The 21,234-nt window shown below is 50.8% G+C and overlaps 10 protein-coding genes and 1 non-coding gene across 11 annotated transcripts, besides 6 other annotated features; 6 read left to right on the top strand and 5 right to left on the bottom strand.

Moving 5' to 3' along the window:
- Positions 1–193: 193 nt before the first annotated feature.
- ubc2 (E2 ubiquitin-conjugating protein RAD6) lies at positions 194–912 on the bottom strand (the record flags this gene model as incomplete). The annotated part of the gene is made up of 4 exons (XM_001268452.1): positions 194–317; positions 382–606; positions 671–735; positions 871–912. 4 exons carry the CDS (start codon positions 910–912, stop codon positions 194–196), a joined length of 456 nt encoding a protein of 151 aa, XP_001268453.1.
- Positions 913–1,603: 691 nt separating this feature from the next.
- Positions 1,604–3,035, top strand: ACLA_087310 (thiolase family protein; the record flags this gene model as incomplete). Its single annotated transcript, XM_001268451.1, has 3 exons — positions 1,604–1,768; positions 1,826–2,770; positions 2,835–3,035. The coding sequence occupies 3 exons, from the start codon at positions 1,604–1,606 to the stop codon at positions 3,033–3,035; spliced, it is 1,311 nt and encodes a 436-aa protein (XP_001268452.1).
- Positions 3,036–3,512: 477 nt separating this feature from the next.
- ACLA_087300 (uncharacterized protein) lies at positions 3,513–5,673 on the top strand (the record flags this gene model as incomplete). The annotated part of the gene is made up of 3 exons (XM_001268450.1): positions 3,513–3,620; positions 3,676–4,611; positions 4,660–5,673. The coding sequence occupies 3 exons, from the start codon at positions 3,513–3,515 to the stop codon at positions 5,671–5,673; spliced, it is 2,058 nt and encodes a 685-aa protein (XP_001268451.1).
- Positions 5,674–5,973: 300 nt separating this feature from the next.
- On the bottom strand, positions 5,974–7,478 carry ACLA_087290 (chitobiosyldiphosphodolichol beta-1,4 mannosyltransferase; the record flags this gene model as incomplete). Its single annotated transcript, XM_001268449.1, has 3 exons — positions 5,974–6,918; positions 6,989–7,185; positions 7,244–7,478. The coding sequence occupies 3 exons, from the start codon at positions 7,476–7,478 to the stop codon at positions 5,974–5,976; spliced, it is 1,377 nt and encodes a 458-aa protein (XP_001268450.1).
- A 268-nt stretch (positions 7,479–7,746) lies between these two features.
- Positions 7,747–7,840, top strand: ACLA_087280. The gene has a single exon. It is a non-coding gene; the product is annotated as a tRNA-Lys (tRNA).
- Positions 7,841–7,844: 4 nt separating this feature from the next.
- Positions 7,845–7,872: a microsatellite.
- Positions 7,873–8,459: 587 nt separating this feature from the next.
- ACLA_087270 (metal cation transporter MSC2) lies at positions 8,460–11,144 on the top strand (the record flags this gene model as incomplete). The annotated part of the gene is made up of 5 exons (XM_001268448.1): positions 8,460–8,884; positions 8,946–10,106; positions 10,161–10,379; positions 10,432–10,840; positions 10,884–11,144. 5 exons carry the CDS (start codon positions 8,460–8,462, stop codon positions 11,142–11,144), a joined length of 2,475 nt encoding a protein of 824 aa, XP_001268449.1.
- Positions 10,937–11,047: a microsatellite.
- Positions 11,075–11,100: a microsatellite.
- Positions 11,145–12,349: 1,205 nt separating the features above from the next.
- ACLA_087260 (fatty acyl-CoA reductase) lies at positions 12,350–13,591 on the top strand (the record flags this gene model as incomplete). Its single annotated transcript, XM_001268447.1, has 1 exon — positions 12,350–13,591. One exon carries the CDS (start codon positions 12,350–12,352, stop codon positions 13,589–13,591), a length of 1,242 nt encoding a protein of 413 aa, XP_001268448.1.
- A 203-nt stretch (positions 13,592–13,794) lies between these two features.
- Positions 13,795–15,399, bottom strand: ACLA_087250 (putative C6 transcription factor; the record flags this gene model as incomplete). Its single annotated transcript, XM_001268446.1, has 2 exons — positions 13,795–14,813; positions 15,201–15,399. The coding sequence occupies 2 exons, from the start codon at positions 15,397–15,399 to the stop codon at positions 13,795–13,797; spliced, it is 1,218 nt and encodes a 405-aa protein (XP_001268447.1).
- A 917-nt stretch (positions 15,400–16,316) lies between these two features.
- ACLA_087240 (RTA1 domain-containing protein) lies at positions 16,317–17,334 on the top strand (the record flags this gene model as incomplete). Its single annotated transcript, XM_001268445.1, has 3 exons — positions 16,317–17,011; positions 17,078–17,152; positions 17,244–17,334. 3 exons carry the CDS (start codon positions 16,317–16,319, stop codon positions 17,332–17,334), a joined length of 861 nt encoding a protein of 286 aa, XP_001268446.1.
- A 343-nt stretch (positions 17,335–17,677) lies between these two features.
- Positions 17,678–17,718: a microsatellite.
- Positions 17,719–17,780: 62 nt separating this feature from the next.
- Positions 17,781–17,802: a microsatellite.
- Positions 17,803–17,939: 137 nt separating this feature from the next.
- Positions 17,940–17,977: a microsatellite.
- A 21-nt stretch (positions 17,978–17,998) lies between these two features.
- On the bottom strand, positions 17,999–18,668 carry ACLA_087230 (putative ubiquitin conjugating enzyme; the record flags this gene model as incomplete). Its single annotated transcript, XM_001268444.1, has 3 exons — positions 17,999–18,255; positions 18,329–18,421; positions 18,512–18,668. 3 exons carry the CDS (start codon positions 18,666–18,668, stop codon positions 17,999–18,001), a joined length of 507 nt encoding a protein of 168 aa, XP_001268445.1.
- Positions 18,669–19,481: 813 nt separating this feature from the next.
- Positions 19,482–20,663, bottom strand: ACLA_087220 (uncharacterized protein; the record flags this gene model as incomplete). The annotated part of the gene is made up of 2 exons (XM_001268443.1): positions 19,482–20,432; positions 20,508–20,663. 2 exons carry the CDS (start codon positions 20,661–20,663, stop codon positions 19,482–19,484), a joined length of 1,107 nt encoding a protein of 368 aa, XP_001268444.1.
- Between the last annotated feature and the right edge of the window lie 571 nt (positions 20,664–21,234).

Here is a 21,234-nt window from a genome sequence, read left to right as displayed (position 1 = left end):
CTGTGCATGTCATAAAATATGTGGCAGTCCCTTCAAAGACTCAAAGGGCGAAATTCAGGTCATACCAACCCATCAAGACAACGCATGTCATGCTCGTTTGTGTCTCTTTAGTGGATGAGACTGTTCCTCACAAGAGACCAAAGCAACGACACCCCGGAAACCATATACACTATCCATTTCATGTTAACAAAGTTTAGTCATCCCAGCTCTTTTCAACAGTTTCGCGCACACGCTTGATGTATTCCTTTCGATTATCCTTGTAGAGATTCGAAGCTTCCACATTTGCAGGAGACGAAGTGTTGGGATCGTTCAGTAGACTGCGAAAGAGTGTTGGGTTAGTACAATCTGTTTGAAGAAGATCAACAGACTCGGGGGGCATACCTCTGGATGCTCGTAAGGATGGCCGCCACATCATAGGTTGGACTCCAACGGTTCTGCAGAATATCCAGGCACAGCTCTCCTGTGCCATAAACATTTGGGTGGAACATCTGACTGATGAACTTGACTCCGGGGGGTTTGTTGGGGTATTGTTCCTCGAAATGCATGACCAGTCGGAATGTGCCATCTTCGAAGGGTGTATCAGCGGGGCCAATGATGACGGCATTCCTGAGGACGAGTTTGTATTAATATCCACATATGCATGAAACAAGAGCCAATTCGGGACGCTCACCAGGTCATGACATTGTCTGCTACAGGAGATGCTGAAACTCCGGCAGGGGGATCTGTCTGCATGCGCTGCGGTTATGATTCAGAAGTTAGCTCATGAGCCACCAGCAACACGAGTAGGTCATGGTAGTGAACGAGGGGAAAAATCACAGCAGCTCTTGACAAATAGCCAGGTTGTGCTGCATTAACACTTGACCTACATACCTTGAAGTCACGCATGAGACGACGACGGGCAGAAGTAGACATAGCGGGGTGTCGAGGCGATAAGAGCTATCGGAATAGACTTTCAAAAGGTTCGAAGCAAAACGAAATGTCTCAGACTAGTATTGAAGTAGCCTGAATGAATATTGATGTTGGAGTTGATCTGAAGATTGAGCTTGTCTTTTGAGGTGGACAGGACTAAGAGGGAACGATCACAAGAGCGGGAGGAGAGAGGAGCGTCGATCCAATAGTTAAGACTAACAGTTAGCTGCTGCTCTGTCGGGCAGCTGGTTGCTGTTGCTGAATGCTTAGTCAACGGTTAATTAATCACTGTCAAGACTCAACGGTCATTATTATTATTACCTACACAGTATTATTATTATTATTGTTCCAGCATCCGGTCGAATTCTCCCGCCGGGGAAACTAGCTTCTTTCAGACTAGCTTCGAGCTTACGTCAGGTACTCAATTACTCATCAGTATCACTGACTGACTGTCATGTGATTGGGTCCTGTCCAGCAGCCTCGGTCCAGGCGGGTGGGCGGCTACATGCGGAAATCGGAATGTTCTGCGGAGAACATTGGGAGGCATACTCCGTATCCAAGTCAGCAACTTGCCCCAGACATTATTAACTATCTATTCATTTCCTGGGGTTCTCCTTTCGGATCTTCTCCTTCTCCTTCCTCCTTCCCAGCTCTTGCATCAGACAACTGTCAATATACACCCCTATTGTCACAAATGGCGATTCAAACAACAACCGGGCTGGCTACTCGCCTGGCAACCAAACGTGTTGCATTCCCCGCATCTCGGCAGTGGCAGCGTCAGTTCAGTGCTGCTCGTCCTAGCTTGAAAGAGATTCAGGAAGCGTACATTCTCAGTGGTGCTCGTACGCCTACTGCTAAGGTAAGGTTTTTCTTGTTGTTAATGTTTACCTGCCGTCGACTCATTATATACTCCTAGTTCAACGGATCGTTTGTCTCGGTCTCCGCCCCTCAGTTGGGTGCTGTTGCCATCAAGTCCGCAGTGAGCAAATCCGGCGTCCCTGTCGAGAAAATTACCGATGTGTACATGGGCAATGTGCTCCAGGGAGCAGTGGGCCAGGCGCCCGCTCGTCAAGCCTCCATGTTCGCTGGACTGTCTCCGACCGTGGAATCCATGACTGTCAACAAAGTCTGCGCCTCCGGCCTCAAAGCTGTCGCACTCGCCGCTCAGAATATCCAGCTCGGTCTTGCAGAGGCTCAGGTTGCCGGAGGCATGGAGAACATGTCCCGTGTGCCCTACTATATGTCTCGGTCCAGCCAGTTGCCACCTTTCGGCGAAATCAAGCTACAGGACGGTCTGATTCAGGATGGCCTGTGGGATGTCTACAACCAGTTCCACATGGGCATCTGCGCCGAAACAACTGCCAAGAAATATGGCATCACCCGTGAGGATCAAGACCAATACGCCATCCAGTCGTACCAGCGGGCACAGGCCGCCTGGAAGGAGAACAAATTCGCTGAGGAGATCGCTCCGGTCACCGTGAAGGGCAAAAAGGGAGAAACAGTTATCGAACGGGATGAGGGTTACGAGAACCTGCGCATCGACAAGATGGCGACTTTGAAGCCAGCATTCTTGAGAGATGGCACCGGCACGGTGACCGCTGCAAATGCTTCCACCATGAATGACGGTGCCTCGGCTCTTGTCTTGGGTAGCAAGGCTATTGCGCGTGAGTTCGGACAGGGTAACCGGGCTCTTGCTCGCATTGTCTCGAGCGCAGACGCCGCCATTGATCCTGTCGATTTTCCTGTGGCTCCATCCAAGGCTGTTCCCATTGCCCTCGAGCGGGCTGGCATCGCGAAGGACCAGGTCGCAGTTTGGGAGTTCAACGAGGCCTTTGCTGCTGTGATCAAAGCCAATGAAAAGGTGAGTGTCGATCCAGTCATTGTCTACGATAGGTTCATTATTTTTTCTAATGATTGGTACTTAGATCCTCGGTCTCGAAAACGCTCGAGTTAATCCTCTTGGAGGAGCTATCTCTCTGGGACACGCTCTTGGTAGCTCTGGCTCTCGTATTCTTGTCACCCTTCTCCACCAACTGCAGCCAGGTGAATATGGTGTGGCCGCGATCTGTAACGGTGGTGGTGCTGCAACCGCCATGGTCATTCAGAAGCTGGACCGGGTGGACTAAGAGGCCAGTGATGGATATTTCTACTTTGTTCCAATTCTTTAACAATTCTTTTGTGACCTCAAAAGCCACAGCGCGATGATTCTATACCCACGCTTCGATGCAAAGTCCGTTGGCGTTCTATGCATGTATATATATATATATGATGAATGAGATTATACTTTCTAGAATAAATCATCTCATTGATGATCTAACCGTATCTCTTTATCTATCCCAGGCGGAGTGTGCTGGATCGTCTTTGTAGAGCGTAATCCACGTGACCTTGGCGATATCACACCAGAGGCTTTTCTATTGCTAAACCCAAAACAGTGGAAACAAACTGACCTGATGCAATTCTATGATTGTACACGGGTGCTCTGTAGGCCATCATACGAAGAGATCTGGAAGATGGAGTGATATTCTACTCTATTAAGTTTTCTGAATCGTTTGCTTTGCAATCCATCTTTCCCAGCAAATACATATTCTGCTAGACTCTCCGCAATGTTAGATCCCGTTGAGCTACATGTCTCCCCTTCCTGCTACGAGTGCATTTCATGGTCAGCAGACGGCGAAATCGCTCTTGCAGCAGGAGAGTACGTTCAAATCCTGGTAAATGATATTGTTTGCCTATTGACCTGAGGTGGAAGACTGACCATCAACCTAGACACCACGAAAATCCACCCAGAAACAAAAAGGGAGCCGCTCTGGCCACTCGAAAAAGGAACCAGAATGGCACATCACGCGCTTTCGAGCCAACATCTTCACTAACAAGGAATGGCCTACAATATTCCCTCAAGATCGGGATAATTTCTCCATTGGACCAGAGATCTCTCCGAGCTCAGTAGTTGGGCTGGCCTGGTCACCACCAGGACTAGCGAAGTACAGACGGTGCACTCTGGCCGTGCTCACATCCAACCTGATACTGACCTTCTACCAAATCGTTGAAGGCAAATGGACGCGAGTCGCGATTGTGAACAAGGCGTTGCTGTCGCAGTTTGAAGCGTTCATTCCCGACGAGGGCCCGAGGCTGCGCAAAACCAACATACGAGCCTTTGCGTGGTGTCCGCCTCTCAAGGTTCCCCGCGGCGAGGACAGTGGTACACCGGCCAACTCAGTTCCAGGCGCAGAGAGCCGATGGGGCTCCCAAATTCTCGCAGTCGCGAATGATGCCAATGATGTGATTTTGCTGCACGTTCAGAGTTCTAATGCCGCGCAGGGCGCTCCTACCTACACTTTCGACCTATTGTCCCTCACCTCAGTGCATGATCCTGTAGGAAACTATCCTATGGTGCATTCTGGCTCGGTTCTTGCGGCATGTCTGACATCGAAATTGAGGATTTTGAGTATGTCGTGTGGCCCTTGGTGTCGCAGGAAGACCAAGGAAGAGCGGGGCGCTTGCTTGGTGACAGGGAGTGTAGCTGTTGTATACGGCACAAAGCTCAAAATCATCAGAATCGATGCAACACTGACCCATGACGGCCAAGGGCCAGAGACATCGTATCGATGGAATCTGGAAGCTACGTCTACAGAGGATCAACAATTGTTAGGCAGATTGTGTAACAGTCACACCTATCATAGACCGGTCGAGTGGGTACGATCGGTAAGTACTGGAGTTCTCTAAGAATTGATTTTGTCTCACAGCGTGTAGGAAGAATCCGAGCAGTGCCATCTCGCTGTGAGTACACCAGGGGCTCTCAAAATTGTGAGCTTCCCTCGCGCAGTATATGGCGGATCAGATACATCCTATGGAGAAGTGCAGACTATGATATATCCTCTTCGCGAAGAATCAGAAACCGCCACAGAAAATGAGATAATGCATTGGGAGCCTATCAGCGGTAGGGAGACGCATCCTAGACCAATCACCGCCCTCGCTAAATTAGAAACAGCAATGACAGTCGCATGTGAGAATGCGTCCGCAGTACCTACGCTTCAGTTTGGTACCATTGGAGGGATTGCGGCAGCCATAGATCTCACCGGCTCTCACATCGACGACTCGCTTTCCCCCGCCCCATGGAAAACCGAATTCGATGCCATGCGTGAAAGGTTCGATATTGACCATGATCTCGGGGGTATGGCCATCGGCAGAGTTTGGGGGTTAGCAGCCTACGATGGGGTCGTTGCAGCTGCTGTCACGCTGCATCCCGGGGATATGGTCGAGTATCGCACCGGTGCGCAGGAACGCACCACAATCATCTTCTCAAGAGCAAGCTTGCATGCGCAGCAAGACATCCCAGCGGTTTTCCAGGCGCTACCAGAGTTTACAGCTGACTATTTGCGCTCGAGACGTGAGGCTGTGTTTGGGTTCATATTGAGTTCTCTAGACCATGATGATAGAAACCCATGCTATCAAATGATCGTGTATACAGCTGCCTGTTGTGCTCTTACAGACTCTCAAAACGATACACTGCGAGCACAGGCTAGAGAAGCCTTCGAATGGCTTGCCACAACTACAGGGGTGGACCTGACAGAGGAATTGGCAAAGTGCTCCGGGTCTGGCAATATGGTCGAGGCGAAGCCAACAGAGCAGCTCAACGGACCAGGTGGCCACATGTTCGAGAAATGCGACATATGCCAAGCCGGAATAGCTTGGTATTCTGCTCAGGAAGCGCAATGCGCGAAAGGTCATCTCTTCGGTAAGTATCTGAATTGTCCTTTGGAATAGCGAAGTAGAATCAGCTAACTGCTCCGTACAGTTCGCTGCAGCCTTTCTTTCTTGTCAATTCAGGAGCCAGGGATATCCAAATTCTGCTCTGACTGCGGAATGGAGTATCTCAATGAGGACGTCATCGGACAGATGCACGGAGCAGATCTCCAAATTGCTTATAAAAGACTTTCGGCTACGTTCGACACGTGTTGCTATTGCGGTGGCAAGTTCCGTGCCTGAAGGCTGTCACTCATCTTGGATGCAAACTTTCGATGTGGCTCAAGCCCTGAGAATAGGGCGATTGGAATCTTCAAAATATTATGCGAGGCCCAAGAGTTTCCCGGCTACGGGATCCCATTCGTTGTCCCAACGGTGGTTACTCTCCTTGCGAGCACCAAGGCGAAGCGTCTCAAGTTTCCTTGGATTCTCGAAGAGATCAACAAGCTGTTCTACGAGTTCGCCGGGGCTTCCGAAGCCCATTCCGTTCACGCCCTCGGTTACTAGTTCCGGCCAGGCTTGGAAACGGCTCCATCCTACGACAGGTAATCCAGCCCCAAACATGTCAACCACTTTCATGGGCAGGTCGACTCCACTGCTACTGGTGTGTAGACTGATCCCCAGCGAAGCGGATGCCAGAAGACGAGCATAGTCTTCCGTGGTCAACCATGCGGTGCGAATGGTGACCTTCTCAAGCTTACCAGCTTCTTGAAGCGCCGATATTTGCTTCAGATACATCTCTTTTTGGGGACCCTTACCCGTGATGATCGCCAGAATAGACGGCAATTGGGGTTTGGTAGTCGTTGCCATATTCGAGTACCGGCAGAGTGCGTCGATGAGTACCGAGAAATCCTCATCGGGTGTCCAAGACGTCGAACTGACAAGCACCCGGAGAGACGCCGACTCTAGCAGGTGTCGCACCGATTGTGTCTCAGGCAATGACTCGAGGAAGTTGTGTCGCTCGCGATCGTCCAGGATAGGCTGGAAATGGCTTGCCGGACGATCATGCAAGGGCAGAATAGGCGCTTTGAGACGAAAGTCATTCTTGAGGACGGACGCCATCGCTTCGGTTACGCAGAAGTGCGCGGTGGCGTACTGGCAGAAGGTCATCTCGTACCACTTGGAGATTCTGACAAGTGGATGGCTGTCTCCAAGCTTTAGCGCTAGGATAGTGTATCCAAAATTATGCCAATCAATTATCAATTTGGTGTGTCGGAGGAACGATACGACGGAGGCAATTGCTAACGTGGGTATGGAAGGCGGGTTCTGCATTGATTAAGCCTTAGCAAGCTAAATGTAGCCTCATGTGAGACCCGCGACGCCAGTAGGGGCTGACCTGAACGAGGAGCCATTGTGCCGGCTTTGTCTGATACCCCAAAGTCCACCAGAGATAGAAAATCTGGAAGGCCACTTTGAGCGGTCCAAAAAGAAGGAAGAGGAGCTTGTTGCTAGTTTGGAGAAAGGAAGGATGCGGTGGAAGGGCGACAATAGATATCCTAGGGCTGGACGTAATGTCAGGGTGAACCTCTGATTCTATAAACAGACATCCAGTCAGGTAGTTGTTGGAGAGATATTCAAATTCAAGCCATACCCTGATATCCGATGATGTCCACTTGACCACCCGCTCTTGCAATGCTCAGAGCATGGTATTGCATGCGCGGACTGCGACCGATGTCTCCAAGAACGAGAATCTGCGTCGTGGTCTTTGCCTCCTTTGGTGCACCTTGATGGGTACGCCGAGGTGTGTACCTCGAAGGCAGAAGGAACAGCAACAATGTGACAGCCGTGGAGACATAAAATGCGATACCGATGAGAGACTCGATCATGATGCCGTGTTTTCAGCTGAGCAGATCACTTAGTCAATGAAGAACATGCTGGTGCTAAGTCCCAATTCGTATCTGCAATATGTCAAGCAACTTATTATTGGTGATAACATACTGCGGGATGATGCCGCCCTGACGCAGTGGGCGACGTAGATGACACGTGATAAACACTATATGCGAATTCAACTGCGTAGGCCGCCATACGATTTATCACCTGTCACCCTTGGGATAGGAACATATAACTAATTTTGGGTGCCCGAAAAGCAGATAAGCCCGATTAACTCAGTTGGTTAGAGTGTCAGACTTTTACCTTCGTTCCGTTGTTAGAAATCTGAAAGTCACGAGTTCGACCCTCGTATCGGGCGCATCTTTTTTTGTTTTTTGTTTTTTTTTTTTTGCTTTTGCTCCCGTTCTCTTTTTCCGCATCAGTAGTCCCAAGCCGCTGTTGTTCCTTTTAGTCATATGCATGTGAGCCAGCCTGCAGAGTACAAAAACTGAAGACTCATAGCTTAATCCACACTCGTACAGGACAGGATGTATGTACTCCCTACAGTACTATGTAGATAGTTAGCTAAGTCTTGTCCCAATTAGGCAGGCAGGCGGAGAGATAAGAGGACCTTGGCGTCAATCACGTGTGCCCCTTGGCGCATTATCCTCTCCAGCAGGTGGAGGCTTCGTCGCCTTGAACCTGATCTCCCACAGGGAGAAGACCATCTCGGGGGCGTTTCGGATATTTGCGACACCTCACAATCCCCTATACACTTCAATCGGCCACGTTATTCTCGCGCGATGCCGGGTTCTCTCGCTCAATCCTTTGGCCGACCGTCTCTTCAGAGCTGCTAAGCTCCCTTATCCCTCCCGATCTTGGCCCGCCACAAGTCACGACCCCCTGTCGAACCTCCTCGTCTCTTCGCGCTCTGCTTTCACTCATCGCTGTTTTAACCTCCTCGTGGATACGTACACGTCAATCGGAGATCATATATCATGTCAACGGGAGCCCCCGTGTCCAGTGTGGAGACACTCCCCCCCGCACCTCACGGACACGGATTCGGACACAGCCGTGGCCATGGCCATTCTCGCTCAAAGCGCTGGTCGCAACCTCCTGTAGGCAATGCGCTGTCCTCAACGGATTTTGCTGCGACTCAATTGCCATCATCCACAACTTCTACCGGTTCCACTCAGCCCAATAGCTTTGTCTCTGATTCGAGTCTGCACAATCACCAACATTCGTACTCATATTCTCTTTCGCATTCGCACTCGCACTCGCACGCTTCCATACACGATTCGTGGAATACCTGCAGGAATGAGACTTCTTCGCACCATGGTCATACGCACGAGGAGAGCGAGACAGCAGCCAGTAAGGCGCGGGCTATGCCTGTCGCAGCGACCGGTTCCGCATCCAGCAGCAAGTGAGTGGACCTCCGATCATTCATGAATGCACTTTCTGATTAATCCCGTTGTCTCCCTTAGTCGTGAAGCCATCTCAGGCGCTCTGATGGCCCTACCATGGGTTGCGATATCATGGTACTATCAGCGTTACGCGCGGTGGGACTCTACCGCGAAAGATGAGCATGATTCCAAGGCATCGGCCAGTGGGTGTTTGGACCATCTGTATACAAGGATGTGCAGTCTAACGGCCATTACCATGATAATGCTGGGAGTCGGACAAATCATTCAATGGACGCAACAGGGCGGAACCCACAGTGCGGCCAAGGTCCCCAAGCTCAGTACAGATGTTGGAGTGGCAGCGCTAAAGCGTATGTGCGCAATCGCACTCCCTATCTATGCATCGCTGAACGTGAGCGGATACCTTGTCGCATTTGGCTTGCTTTCTGCTGCGGCAGCCGGTGTGCCTACCTTCGTCCAGGACCGCACTGCTGGCAGCAACGCTCAAGGCAGGTTTAGTGAAAAACGAGGTACCGTTGCTTTATTAGGCGTCGTCACATTATTGGGCTTTCTTGGATTGAATACTTCCTTGGCCTCAAGTCCGCTATTCGGCTATATCTCATTGCTATTATCCATATTTGTCATACGGCCCCCCTTTGAAGGGACAAGTCAACCCAAAGCTGCCTACCCAGTTGGTCTCGGTATTTCTGCTTCGGGGCAAGCAGGGACATCAGTGCCGCAGGACTTGCCCAGCGGGGGCTTAAGCGCTTCACCAAATGATGGGGTGTTAACCCTGATTGTTGGGCTGCTTTTTGAGCTCTTGATCTTTGTTGTCTCTGGTGGCCCATCCCTTTCAGCCACGGATGCATTGTACCTGCTGATTACTGCGGGTACCTACGCAATATCCTTACTTTTCTTGTCACCCTCCAACCTACAGTCTCCTCACAAGTCAGGTCTCGCGATAGGTACCGCTTGCGCAGCCTTTTTATGTGCATTGCCGCCACGAGACGATATGTACGTGGTATATGCATCGCGCTGTATTCTTGCTATGATATCATTCTTTGCCGCTCGATACGATGACCGGCAGCTGCGCTTGGCGCACCATTCTCATCAACATCACCATGCTCATTCCGCGGCGGATACCTCACGAGCTACCAAACTCCTTCTCCTCTACAGCGAACCCTATCCGCTACTGTACAGTATCCTCAAAGAAAGTGACTCGCGCCGGATCTTCTACTTTATGACGTATGTGTACCAACATACTTGCCGATGACACTGGCAGCTGCTGACTTATTCTAGCTTGAATTTCGCCTTCATGTTAGTTCAGCTATCGTATGGGTTTATCACCGGCTCCTTGGGCCTGCTCAGCGACAGTATCCACATGTTTTTTGACTGCCTGGCGCTTGTTGTTGGCCTTTGTGCTGCTGTCATGAGCAAATGGCCGCCGAGCGCGAGATTTCCTTACGGCTACGGAAAAGTTGATACACTCTCCGGGTTCGCTAATGGCATCTTCCTCATGTAAGATCATCAGAAATCTTCTCTATTTCGCGCGGGCCCTGACACAACCTAGGATTATCAGTATCGAGATTATTTACGAGGCGGTGGAGCGACTCTCATCTGGAAGTCAAATGCATCGTCTTGGTGAATTATTGGCTGTCAGCGTTGCTGGTCTTATGGTGAATTTAGTCGGTATCATGGCATTCGACCATGGTCATGCGCATGGTCACGATCATGGAGGCCATTCGCACTCACATGGAAATGAAAATATGCATGGCATCTTCCTCCACATTCTCGCCGACACTCTCGGCTCTGTGGCAGTGGTGATATCCACTATCCTTGTACACTTTTCCGGCTGGGCAGGATATGATCCCATTGCGTCTTGTTTGATCGCAATTTTGATTTTTGCCTCGGCCGTCCCGCTGGTCAGCAGCACGGCCAAAACCTTGCTGCTTGCTCTCCCGGCTGATGTCGAATACAATGTTCGTGAAACGCTGGCTGGTGTCAGCGCTCTTCGGGGCGTAGTGGGATACACTGTACCCAAATTTTGGCTCGACGACACTGGAGCGACTTCCGGGCATGATCACGATCACAGTCATGGTCATAGCCACAGCCATTCTCACAGTCACGATCACGGTCATCGTCATGCCCATGATCATGATCATGCACACAGTCACAATCATCATCATAGCCACGACTATGGGCACGGCCATACTCACGAACACGATCACGAACACGATCATTCTCATGAGAAACACACAAGTGTCCTCGGGGTCATCCACGTGATTGCGTCTCGCGGAGCTGACTTGGAGGACGTACGACAACGGACGGTCAATTATCTTCGAGAGAAGAACATGGATGTTCTTGTCCAGGTGGAACGCGAGGGTGACGGACGCTGCTGGTGCGGAGGGGGAAACAAAAGCCCCTAGCCTCACTGACCACCTTTGTATATCTTGACGAAACATATGAGCGTTCTGTGGTTTTTTGAACACATATGGCTATATTCTTTTTGTACTATCTATGAATACATATCAGGAAGGATTTGAAATGCATATACCATAAGTAGCATTTGCTCATGCCATGCTTGTAAGCAATCTGACTGTCACCTGCGCTACCTGGTTGAACCAGCTTCTTCTCTGGAAACCCCCTGGACAGCATCCATCACATGTTGCCTATTGATTAGGGTTGATTAGGGCCGAATAAGCAACGCTCCAGATTGTGCGAGTGTCCCTAAGTTACACAAGGTCCACTAGGAGAATGTAACCATGTACGACAAAAGCCCCAGGCACCTGGATCCCTTTGTCTCAATGCAGGACAAGAGGGCCGCCGCTTCTCTATTGCATCAAGCTGGGCAACAGTAAGCGCCAGGATTATCACCTTCAGATGCCAATGCCGATAACAATAATACGCGTCCCGGTCAAAAATCATGGCTATAGATAGGCGTGAGACAGACGGTAGGTACCGAGAACCAGCTCCCGGGATACTGTCGGCGGAGGGAATGAACTTCCAAACGCCGAGTCGGTGTCACGTCAGCGGTTCACTCCTCGCGCAGAATCTGCACTGCACACCTTGTCTGGTGGAGTCCAAGGGGTGATATGGTTGTACAAACAGCCGTCTCCTCGGCTGCACATGTAGATGCGGCCAGAATACGCAGCAACTATGTTTGATCCTTCGTATGAGGGAACGTCGAAGGCTCTCTGGGGGATGTCGATTGGCGTGAATTTCTGGATGAAGTGCTTCAATTGGCTCCGTGGCGAAAAGGCACAGTGACATTTCTTGCGCTGTACTACCGCACCGACTCGGCTTCAGCTGCAAAATACTGAAGATCATATGCAATCTGCGTAGAAAATGGGCTAAGATCCGCGGCACAGAGCGCTGCATGACGGATTTAGTGGCATATATTTCGAGGCTTCGCCATGTCGCACTTCTAGGATCCATCAGCTTCTCTCCCCATCGGTTGCCAATTCGGTTCCTTCCGCCATACCCTCGCAATGTCCGGTCCGATGGCCTCGCCGCCAGCAACGGAGATTTTGAGGAATGGGTATGCGAGAGCATTTGAGACACATTCTGTTTTCCTGACTGGCAGCACAGGATCGCTTGGAGGATGTCTTCTGTACAAGTTGGCCTTGCAACTTCCGACCCATAGGATCTTCGTTCTTATCCGTGGATCGCCTCAAACTGCTATTGAAAAATGGCGAAAACTCATGCCTGGACATGTACCGGCGATCCTCGACTCTGGGAAAGTGGAATTTGTGGTTGGAGACATCAAGCAAGCGGACTTTGGGATTAAAAAGGCAATGTTGCAGCGGTTGCGTGAAGAGGTCACTCTTGTCATTCATGCGGCAGCCAAGATAACCTTGGACGCAGGCATCGCAGAGTCAATCGAAAACAACTGTCTGCCGACGCTTGAACTTGCACAGATCATCTCACGCTTCAGGCGTTTGAAGCTCTTTATCCAGATCTCAACGGCGTACGTGAACAGCTTCCTGCCCGATGGGTATGTAGGCGAGCGACTATATTCCATCTCCGATGAAGACCCGGAGGATGAGCTAGCAGCCATACAGGCAACTGGGAAGTCTCCCTACACCTCGCGATTCTCGTCATCGTACACCCATGCCAAATATCTCATGGAGCGGCTGTTGCTCAAGAACTACCCTCTTCTGCCGCTTCTGCTTGTACGACCGACCATCTTTGGCTCCGCGTTTCGGGACCCATATCCTCGATATGGACCTCTCAATTCCACGCCGATGAATAAATTCGCCAGCCTGTTCTTCGCAGACCTAGGAAGCACACATGTGTGGCACGCGGCCAAAGGGTACAACAGTGGTGCAAATATCCTTGACGAGATTCCAGTCGATTTTGTCGCGAATGGTTGTCTTCTGCACGCAGCGGCAAAAACACGGGGGATCGTCCATCTTGGAGCTCAGCTTTATGTGCCTCATACTTTCGATGACTTCTTACATCTTGCAGCATCGAACGCTCCGACTTCGATCCAGAAAGATTTGCCAACGATAGAATTCACCCAGGACCATGATGTTCCGCAGTCTCTACTGGCAGACCTAGTAAAGGTCGCCACGCGCAACTGGCTGTTTGACTGTGGTAGGTCGTATTGGCTGAAACAGGTAGGTGGACCATTGAGCTTTGCCGCATGCAAGCATGACGTCGAGCAGCTCAATTCCACGAGGGTCAAAGAGATTTATGAGAAAACTGCACAGAAATTGGCAAGGCTGTAGTTTTGTGCGGGGCGGACGGTGCCTCATGTCAAATAATCACAAAGCAAATCATAAGAGCAGCCTTTTCCCGAGGGATTTTTATGCATATTTCATAAGATTGGGATGATGCTGCGATGCCATCCAGTATAAGTCGGTCAATCATTGAAATGATATCTCAGAACGAGTCAGTGAAAGATCCATTTTGACTAAACGTGGCCCATGAATCAAAGACCCATTTTGTGTTTCGGCCATAACCGCGCCTCTTCCCACCGAATATCCCCAGGTTGCAAGACGGCGAGGAGCTCTGAGACTAGAGCGGGACCGGAGTTTCTCGCCCACCACATAGTCCCATCGAGTTCACCCAGAAGCACTCCCCAATACATAAGAACCATGAGCGGGAAAGGCTTCCGACATCTCAAGGCATGTGCAAATTCATTACTAGCAGTGGCCAACCACCTAAGAACTGACGCCGCATCTTTGCACGTAGCGTATCGAGTAAAACAACCGTGAAGTAGGGAGATAGCTTCCTTCACAATACGGTACTGTTCAGGATCAACAGCGGCCACGATATCATCATTCAGAGCGGCCAATCGACGCAGGGCATGGTCTGTTTCGCTGTCTAGCTTCACAGCCGGGCCATTGTCGACCTCATCCTGCGATGTAAAAAGCTTCATTTTGAGCCACTGACGGCTGATTCTGAAGATTTTACTAACACCTTGCAACAATTCAAAGACGACTATGACATTCTCAGTGATGCTCGGGCTCTCGTCGCGCTCCGCAGTCAGCCGCGGTAGAGCGATGCCAATGACGGTGGTGAGCACGGAGTGGGCAAAGACCGCATCACAGTTCAACGGGGTCAGATTATCTATAGCTCGCCGGTATGGAGCAAATGCCTGGTTGTGATATTCCATAGCAGTGTCAATGTAGGACAGAGCATCTGGTGGCTCAAGAGTAGAAGCTATGTGCAAAGAAGCAACTGCAAGGATGCCACTCAGGAGAAAATCATGGTCAAGAGCCTTCCGTGGAATTGCCATCTGCCAGACATGATAGTCCAATGGGTTGTTAGAGAGACTCGAGTATGTTTCCGTTGAGTACTTGTGCATGAGCTCCAGCTCCCGCAGGCTGGAACATTTGGTTTGAGTCGGGATTACCAGATCGGTCGATGGCCGACTGACCGTCTCAGGCAGCCTCTCACCGTTGGAGATTGCAATAGGCGAAGGCGAAGGCCCTGCAGATGTTTCACCTACAAGACTACGAGCTTTTGGTGTGTTGAAGTATGTGCATCCCAATTCTCTGGAGATGCAATTTGAACAAGGGGGGCCCGTTTCATCACACTACAATGCAGTCAGAAGAAGAAACCACACTAAATTGCATCTCAGGCATGATCTCAGGTAAAGCTTATTGCAGGCTGGAACAGAAGTGGAGAATGTGGGAGAGGAGATTGATTCTAGGACGAGAAAAGAGGCGAGTCCCATTGGCCTTAGTGCAACCTGTGTTGGGCTCAAAGCAGCATAGGCGACGGCACTGCAGTAGATAGAGCTTGGACCACACTTTCCAAAGGATAGAAAACAAACCATACTGGATATCACACCGAGGTTGAGGAAGAGAGTATGAAACGTGATTGGCTCACCTTGACTCTTCTCTTCTTGCACTGGTCGCATCCCATCCGGGATTTTGTGTGCGTTCGACGGGGCGGCATCTCCAATCAAGGCTGTATTCCAGCTGCCGACATTTCCAGGGGGGTTCACTGCCGTAGAGACCTCCAACGATGATGAGGGTTGCGGTACATGGCTGATGCTGGACGGAGTTGATTTGACGGAGAAAATCATCGCGGGTGACACGTGGGATTCTCCGGCATCACGTGATGCAGCCTGACACATCCACGCACATGGCCTGCGGTCATGCAGCCTGTCAACCTCACTAGTCAACACTCAACACTTACTTCCGCATCTCTCACGACGAACATTAAGCAAATACTGTCATCAAGCATTTTGAATTGTTCCACCGGAAGAGGCGCAATAAACTACTCCGTCAAAAGTGTCAATAAAATCTGGTGGAGCCTTGTTCTCCGCGTATCCACAATGCTAACTATGGGACGGCAGTCAAGTCCAAGGATTGACTTTCATGCTACCAGCCTACCACACAGTGAGGACTACTAAGGAGACGAAAAGACCCCGGCTTATTCTTTGTGAGCAGTCTGATAATAATGTTCTTCTCAGGCACCGAGTTCCTTTCTGAAACATAAGCGAGCCGGATCTACAGCATCCGAAGTCCGAGCAACATTCAAATGAGGCTGTAAACGCGCCGTGTTGTCCATTCAAATTGTGATAAGACAAGAGTCTCCAATGGGGCCTAAGCGAAGGCGAAAAACGAGAGCGAGAACGAGAGCGAAGACGAGCGCCAATCAAACCCAGTTAGCAAGATGCTTCCAGTTGTTGTCGATCCACCTCGCCGTTCGTTAACTACATTATTAACTATTGCAAGCTCCCAGTCCCAGCAGGATCGGGGATACATGGCTAATAATGGAGATTTATTGACTCGTTCAACGCCCCGTAATCACTAAAATATTATCAATCAGCATCATGGAAATAACGGCGTTTACCTTCTCCTTCCCGTTTTCCTTCTATCTCACCCTATAGATCCTTCATTCTCACACACACACTCTCTCTCTTCCCCTTTCTTCTATTCTTTCCTTTCGCATACGCTCTTTGATCGTCCCTCGTCTTCCGCAAGCGTTTCAAAAACAATGCCTAGCTACCAGGATTGCTCGGCAGTCAGCCCGGTATGTCCGGTCGAGTCCACGACCTACGGCTACTACCCGAACCTAGGCGCCAACATCTTCTTCACGGTCTTCTTCGCCATCTGCGGCATCTCCCAGCTGGCGATCGGCATATACCACCGCACATGGACGTTCATGGCGGCGCTCGCCGCGGGCGCGCTTCTCGAGATGGCCGGGTATATCGGCCGCGTGCTCATGCACCATAACCCGTGGGACTCGTCGGCGTTCAAGCTCCAGATCGTCTGCCTCGTGCTGGCGCCAACCTTCGTCGCGGCGGGCATCTACCTCACGCTCAAACATATCATCCTCGCGCTGGGGCCGGAGCACTCGCGCCTCAACCCGCGGCTCTTCACCTGGATCTTCATCGGCTGCGACGTCGGCTCGCTGCTCCTGCAGGCGGCGGGTGGCGGCGTCGCGGCCGCGGCCGGCTCCACGGACAAGGACATGCTGCTCGCGGGCGACAACATCATCATCGCGGGTATCGCGTTCCAGGTCGCGACGATGTCCGTTTGCGGGCTGCTGGGGCTGGAGTTCTTCTTCCGACACTGGCGGCGCGGACCGGGCCTGTCGGGCGAGAAGACCACGGTCGGGAAGAGCGTGGTGCTGCTCATTGCAGGTGAAATCTTTGCGTACATCACCGTCTTGATCCGGTGTATCTATCGGTACGTGGCCTACCATCATCCGCCCCCTCCCCCCTTAACGTGTTTGTTAACATGAAAGCAATCCAGTATCCCCGAAATGGCCGGCGGATGGGGCAACCCGCTGATGCAAAGGGAGAATGAATTCCTCGTCCTGGACGGAATGTAAGTTCCGTTGCCTCACCTCACCTCACCACCTGGGGGGGCCTCCACCACATCCATATCCACCTAGAGGAATCAAACTGATGATCAACAGGATGATCGCCCTGGCAGTGGTGACGCTTACGATCCTGCACCCGGGCTTCTACTTCAATTCCATCCGGAGGGGATCCAAGAACCGGTCTTAGGAGTCGCCTTCAACTAGAATATACAACCTCCCCTCTCTATACCCAAAATTCAAACAAACACATATACACCTAGGTACCTGTATATATGTCTTTGACGTCTAACGGCTGGAGTTTGTCTTCATCATATGGGTGGTGTAAGCATACCATCTTACTTGCATATATATATAAACTACTAAGACATACACCTACGACGTTGCAGATCCGAGTTTCGTTCATTACTAGCAATAGCGTTCTTCATGTAGCGCCATCGGAGGTACCAGAACATTCCCGAAAGCGAAATACCAGACCCAGCCCACACCAGATCGATGCCCAGAAAGTGTAGAGAAGAATCAAGGAAAGGCGGAGAGAAAAAAAAAGAAAGAAAGAAGAAAGAAAGAAAAAAAGCTAAGTAAATTGATTCAAAACTCCAGTCCGATTCCATTCCCACAAAACCAAAAAGCTCAAGAGATGATGATGATGATGATGATGTACGAACCACGAGACAAACAACATATATAACCCGGACCGGGCACCATTTCCTCGACCCGATCCAGCATGCATGCAAAGAGCAAGAGATGTCTGCTGTGCCCGGAAAGAAGATAGCAAGGAACTGCTAGAGATGAGAGAAAAAAAAAAAAAAAAAAAAAAAGAAAGATAAAAAAAACCCCCAATATCCATGAAATGCCTAGTCCTCCCCCAGACTCTCGCGGACACACCTGCGAACGCGCTTCTTAAACTCAGCCGGATCTTCTCTCCATAGCCGAGCAGCCTCGACGTTGGCCGGGCTCTCGTCGTTCGGACTCGAGAGCATGGAGATGACGGACAGCAGGATGGTCTCGGGGGTCTGCACGGGGGACCAGCGCTCGGCGGCGGATTCGTAGCCGTACTTGTCTTCTTCGGGGGGATGGAGAATGGAGATACAGACTTCGCCGTTGGGGTAGACTAAGCCGTGAAATGCGTCAGTAGGATATTCAAGACAGAGAGAGGAGGCTGGTAAGGCAAAGGGCGCGCTGACTGTTCGGGTGGAAGACGGGGCTCTCAAACTTCATCTTCGGTGGCATGTGCGGATACTCGGGAGGGAAGGAGAGTCGAGCACGGAAGAAACCTCCTGGTAGTCAAGAAAGAGCAAAATTAGTACTTCATTCCCACCATCACGTCACATCACTGATCCGGTAAGGTGAAGGGGTTGTCCACTCACCGCCGTACAACTTGACATCGTCGGAAATCATCAGCATCACTTCCCACTCAAAGACATTACTATCCACCAGTCCGCAGCTGATGCCTGGAATGTCCTTATCCGACTGCATCTGCTGGAGCTGGCGGGCCAGCATACGGCCAGCAGCTGTTGTGGCCATGATGAAGGGATCCGGCGGTCTTGTCTGCGGGGCAATCACACGGCGGTAGTCAAGCAAGAAGAAGTCGAGATCAAGAGCTCCGACGTCGAGTATACAGGAGCAAGAAAGAGAGAGAGAAAGTCGAGGAGATGTCCAGAGTAACCAGATAATCTATTATCCAAGGAGAAATGGAGGAAGAAACCGGCGATACGTAAGAGCAAGACCGGGCGGGCGGTGTGCAGAATGGGTGAAAGGCCCCTTGAGTTGTGGGGGGGAGGGGGGGAAGCGGGGCTGCTTGACAGTATCAACTATGTATCAACTATCAACTATCTCTAGAGTTTATCGGCAGCAGCAGTATCGATAAGGCAGATCGTCAGGAACATGAACAGCCCACGCGCCAACAAAAGTACAGGCAAGGTGTTATACGCTGATTTCTCTCAAAGATCAGGGGATGTAAGAGGGCAAATAACTTAGCAAGTGGCTGTCAGTGAGGGGCAGAAGAGCGTGAGGCCCGCATGAAGTCAGTCCCGAATGACGATGCACTGCTGCGCGCCACTCAACGAGAGACACTGGACGCTTTGCCACGTTGTTATCCAGCATGAAATGACTTGGTTGTATAACAGATAATATGTATTCTACGAAGCTAAAGTGCGGATGAATGAATCTACATTGACGACTCAATAAAGAGATATGAAGCATAATATTCAAAGATGAGAGCGGAGAGGTTGGATAGGAGATAAGCATTCATATAGGTCAGTAAAAACAAGAAAGGAGAGTAGCCTTGGGAATCACCAATGTGTGGAGTCATGCCAGAAGGAAATCAAGCCAAAGTATTTAAGCACCGTTACGAGAAACCATGTCGGCGAAGATCTTCATGAAAGTATCGGCTCCGATCAACAACTCCCCGGTGAGGATCAGAGAGAAGAACAGGCCCACGCTGAATTCGATGGCGAAAACCTTGAACACGACCTTCAGGAACCGGACGCGAGAAGCGCGGTCAAAGGTCTTCCAGGCATCAGTGATGCTCAACTTACCGCTGCCTCCAAGAATGGCAGGGGTCACTTTGCCGCCAAAAGAGCGGTCCATGGGCACGATAGTCTCGTCCTCCTCAGGGAGCATGGAAGCAGCGACACGGATGAAGATCACCCGGGCGGGAATGGAGACCGTGAAGGCAAAAAGGGCAGGGGCAGCGATAACGGCACACGCGTGCCACATAGCCTTGGAGGGGGGAACATTGTTTTCAGGAGCCGAGGCCAACTCGTCCAGGCCGCCACAGGCCTTGATGATGATCAGGGGGAGATAGAAGGCAAGGGCACAAGCGGCCTGCTCGAAAGCAGCAACGGGGGCGATCTTCAACCAGGACTTGTAGCCGGGGATACGCTGGTAGAAGCGCTTGGCGGACGGCTCCGAGATCACAATGTGGACCCACGCCAACTGAAAGTTCGACAGGAGTGTCCCGACGAGTGTCAGATAGATGCCCTGGCCAATGAAATTGGTACTGGAGAACGGCATCAATCCGAGCAAGAAGCTCGAGATCGCAGTGTATGTCAGGAACATGCTCAAGCCGCGGAATCGGGACCAGGGGCCAGCGCGGGCCCGGAGATGCTTGACGGTGGTGCGAAGTTTGCTGGTAATGGGCATGGGACGAACAGCCTCCACTTCGGGCTCAGCGGGGTCGACAGACTTGTCGGGATTTATGTCGGTATCGATGCGGACATAAACATCGGGGTTGCTATCTTCAACCGCCGTGAGGGTGGTCACCACCATGCCGTAGGTATATTCGATCTAAAGATGACGAGATCCATGTCAGCAGCAAATTCATCAGAAATTTCGACGGTTTCAGCCAAACTCATCACATACCGACCAAGAGATCAAAACAAAGGCGACGAGAGTCGCGATAAAGAGGGCGACGAACCATCCCGACAACTGGCTCTTGGGCGGCTGCTTGGAAGGCTCCTTTGGGAGGTGCTCGAAGGCAAACTCCACACCGCGACGGACGATGGAGCTGACAACCATGATGGATCTGGGACCAGAAAATATCCACAGAAGATGTCAGAAGGGATGGAAGACTGTTTAGAGATACTTAAATCTGATGAAAAAAAAAAGAGAGGGACTGATAGTTGGATGGCAAAAGAATCTGACAAAGGGCAGATAAGCGATGGGGGGATGTCAGCCATTATATTATTATCTACGGGGGCGGTCTAGCCGTGAAGCTAAGCTAGGCAGGTAAGCAGGCCACAAGGCAGCAACTCACGCCAACACCAATGAACAAATTCAGTTGATTTTGATTTGCTTTGATCAGAAACTCACTGACGGAGGAGTTTGTCATATGCCATTTGTTTGATGTTTCCTTCTCTCAGAGTTAATCTAGAAGTCAAAATATCTCCTGGATTTCATTTTCCTTTGGAACCATTCTTCTTGACGATATATATAGCCCAGGTACGGAGTACAATAGGTATAATAATAGGAGCATTAACTACTACCAAAATGTATTAGTCAGCTGTCAGTCAATGATCTTTGAATACTTTCAATCCAAAGACTGGTCCACAGAACTGGCGCCATCTTGCGACCGGTGTACTCCTACGGA

The sequence above is a fragment of the Aspergillus clavatus genome, genomic scaffold (assembly GCF_000002715.2).
Source record: "Aspergillus clavatus NRRL 1 1099423829806 genomic scaffold, whole genome shotgun sequence".
Classification (NCBI taxonomy): Eukaryota; Fungi; Ascomycota; class Eurotiomycetes; order Eurotiales; family Aspergillaceae; genus Aspergillus; species Aspergillus clavatus.
This window is presented reverse-complemented; position numbering and strand designations above follow the sequence as displayed.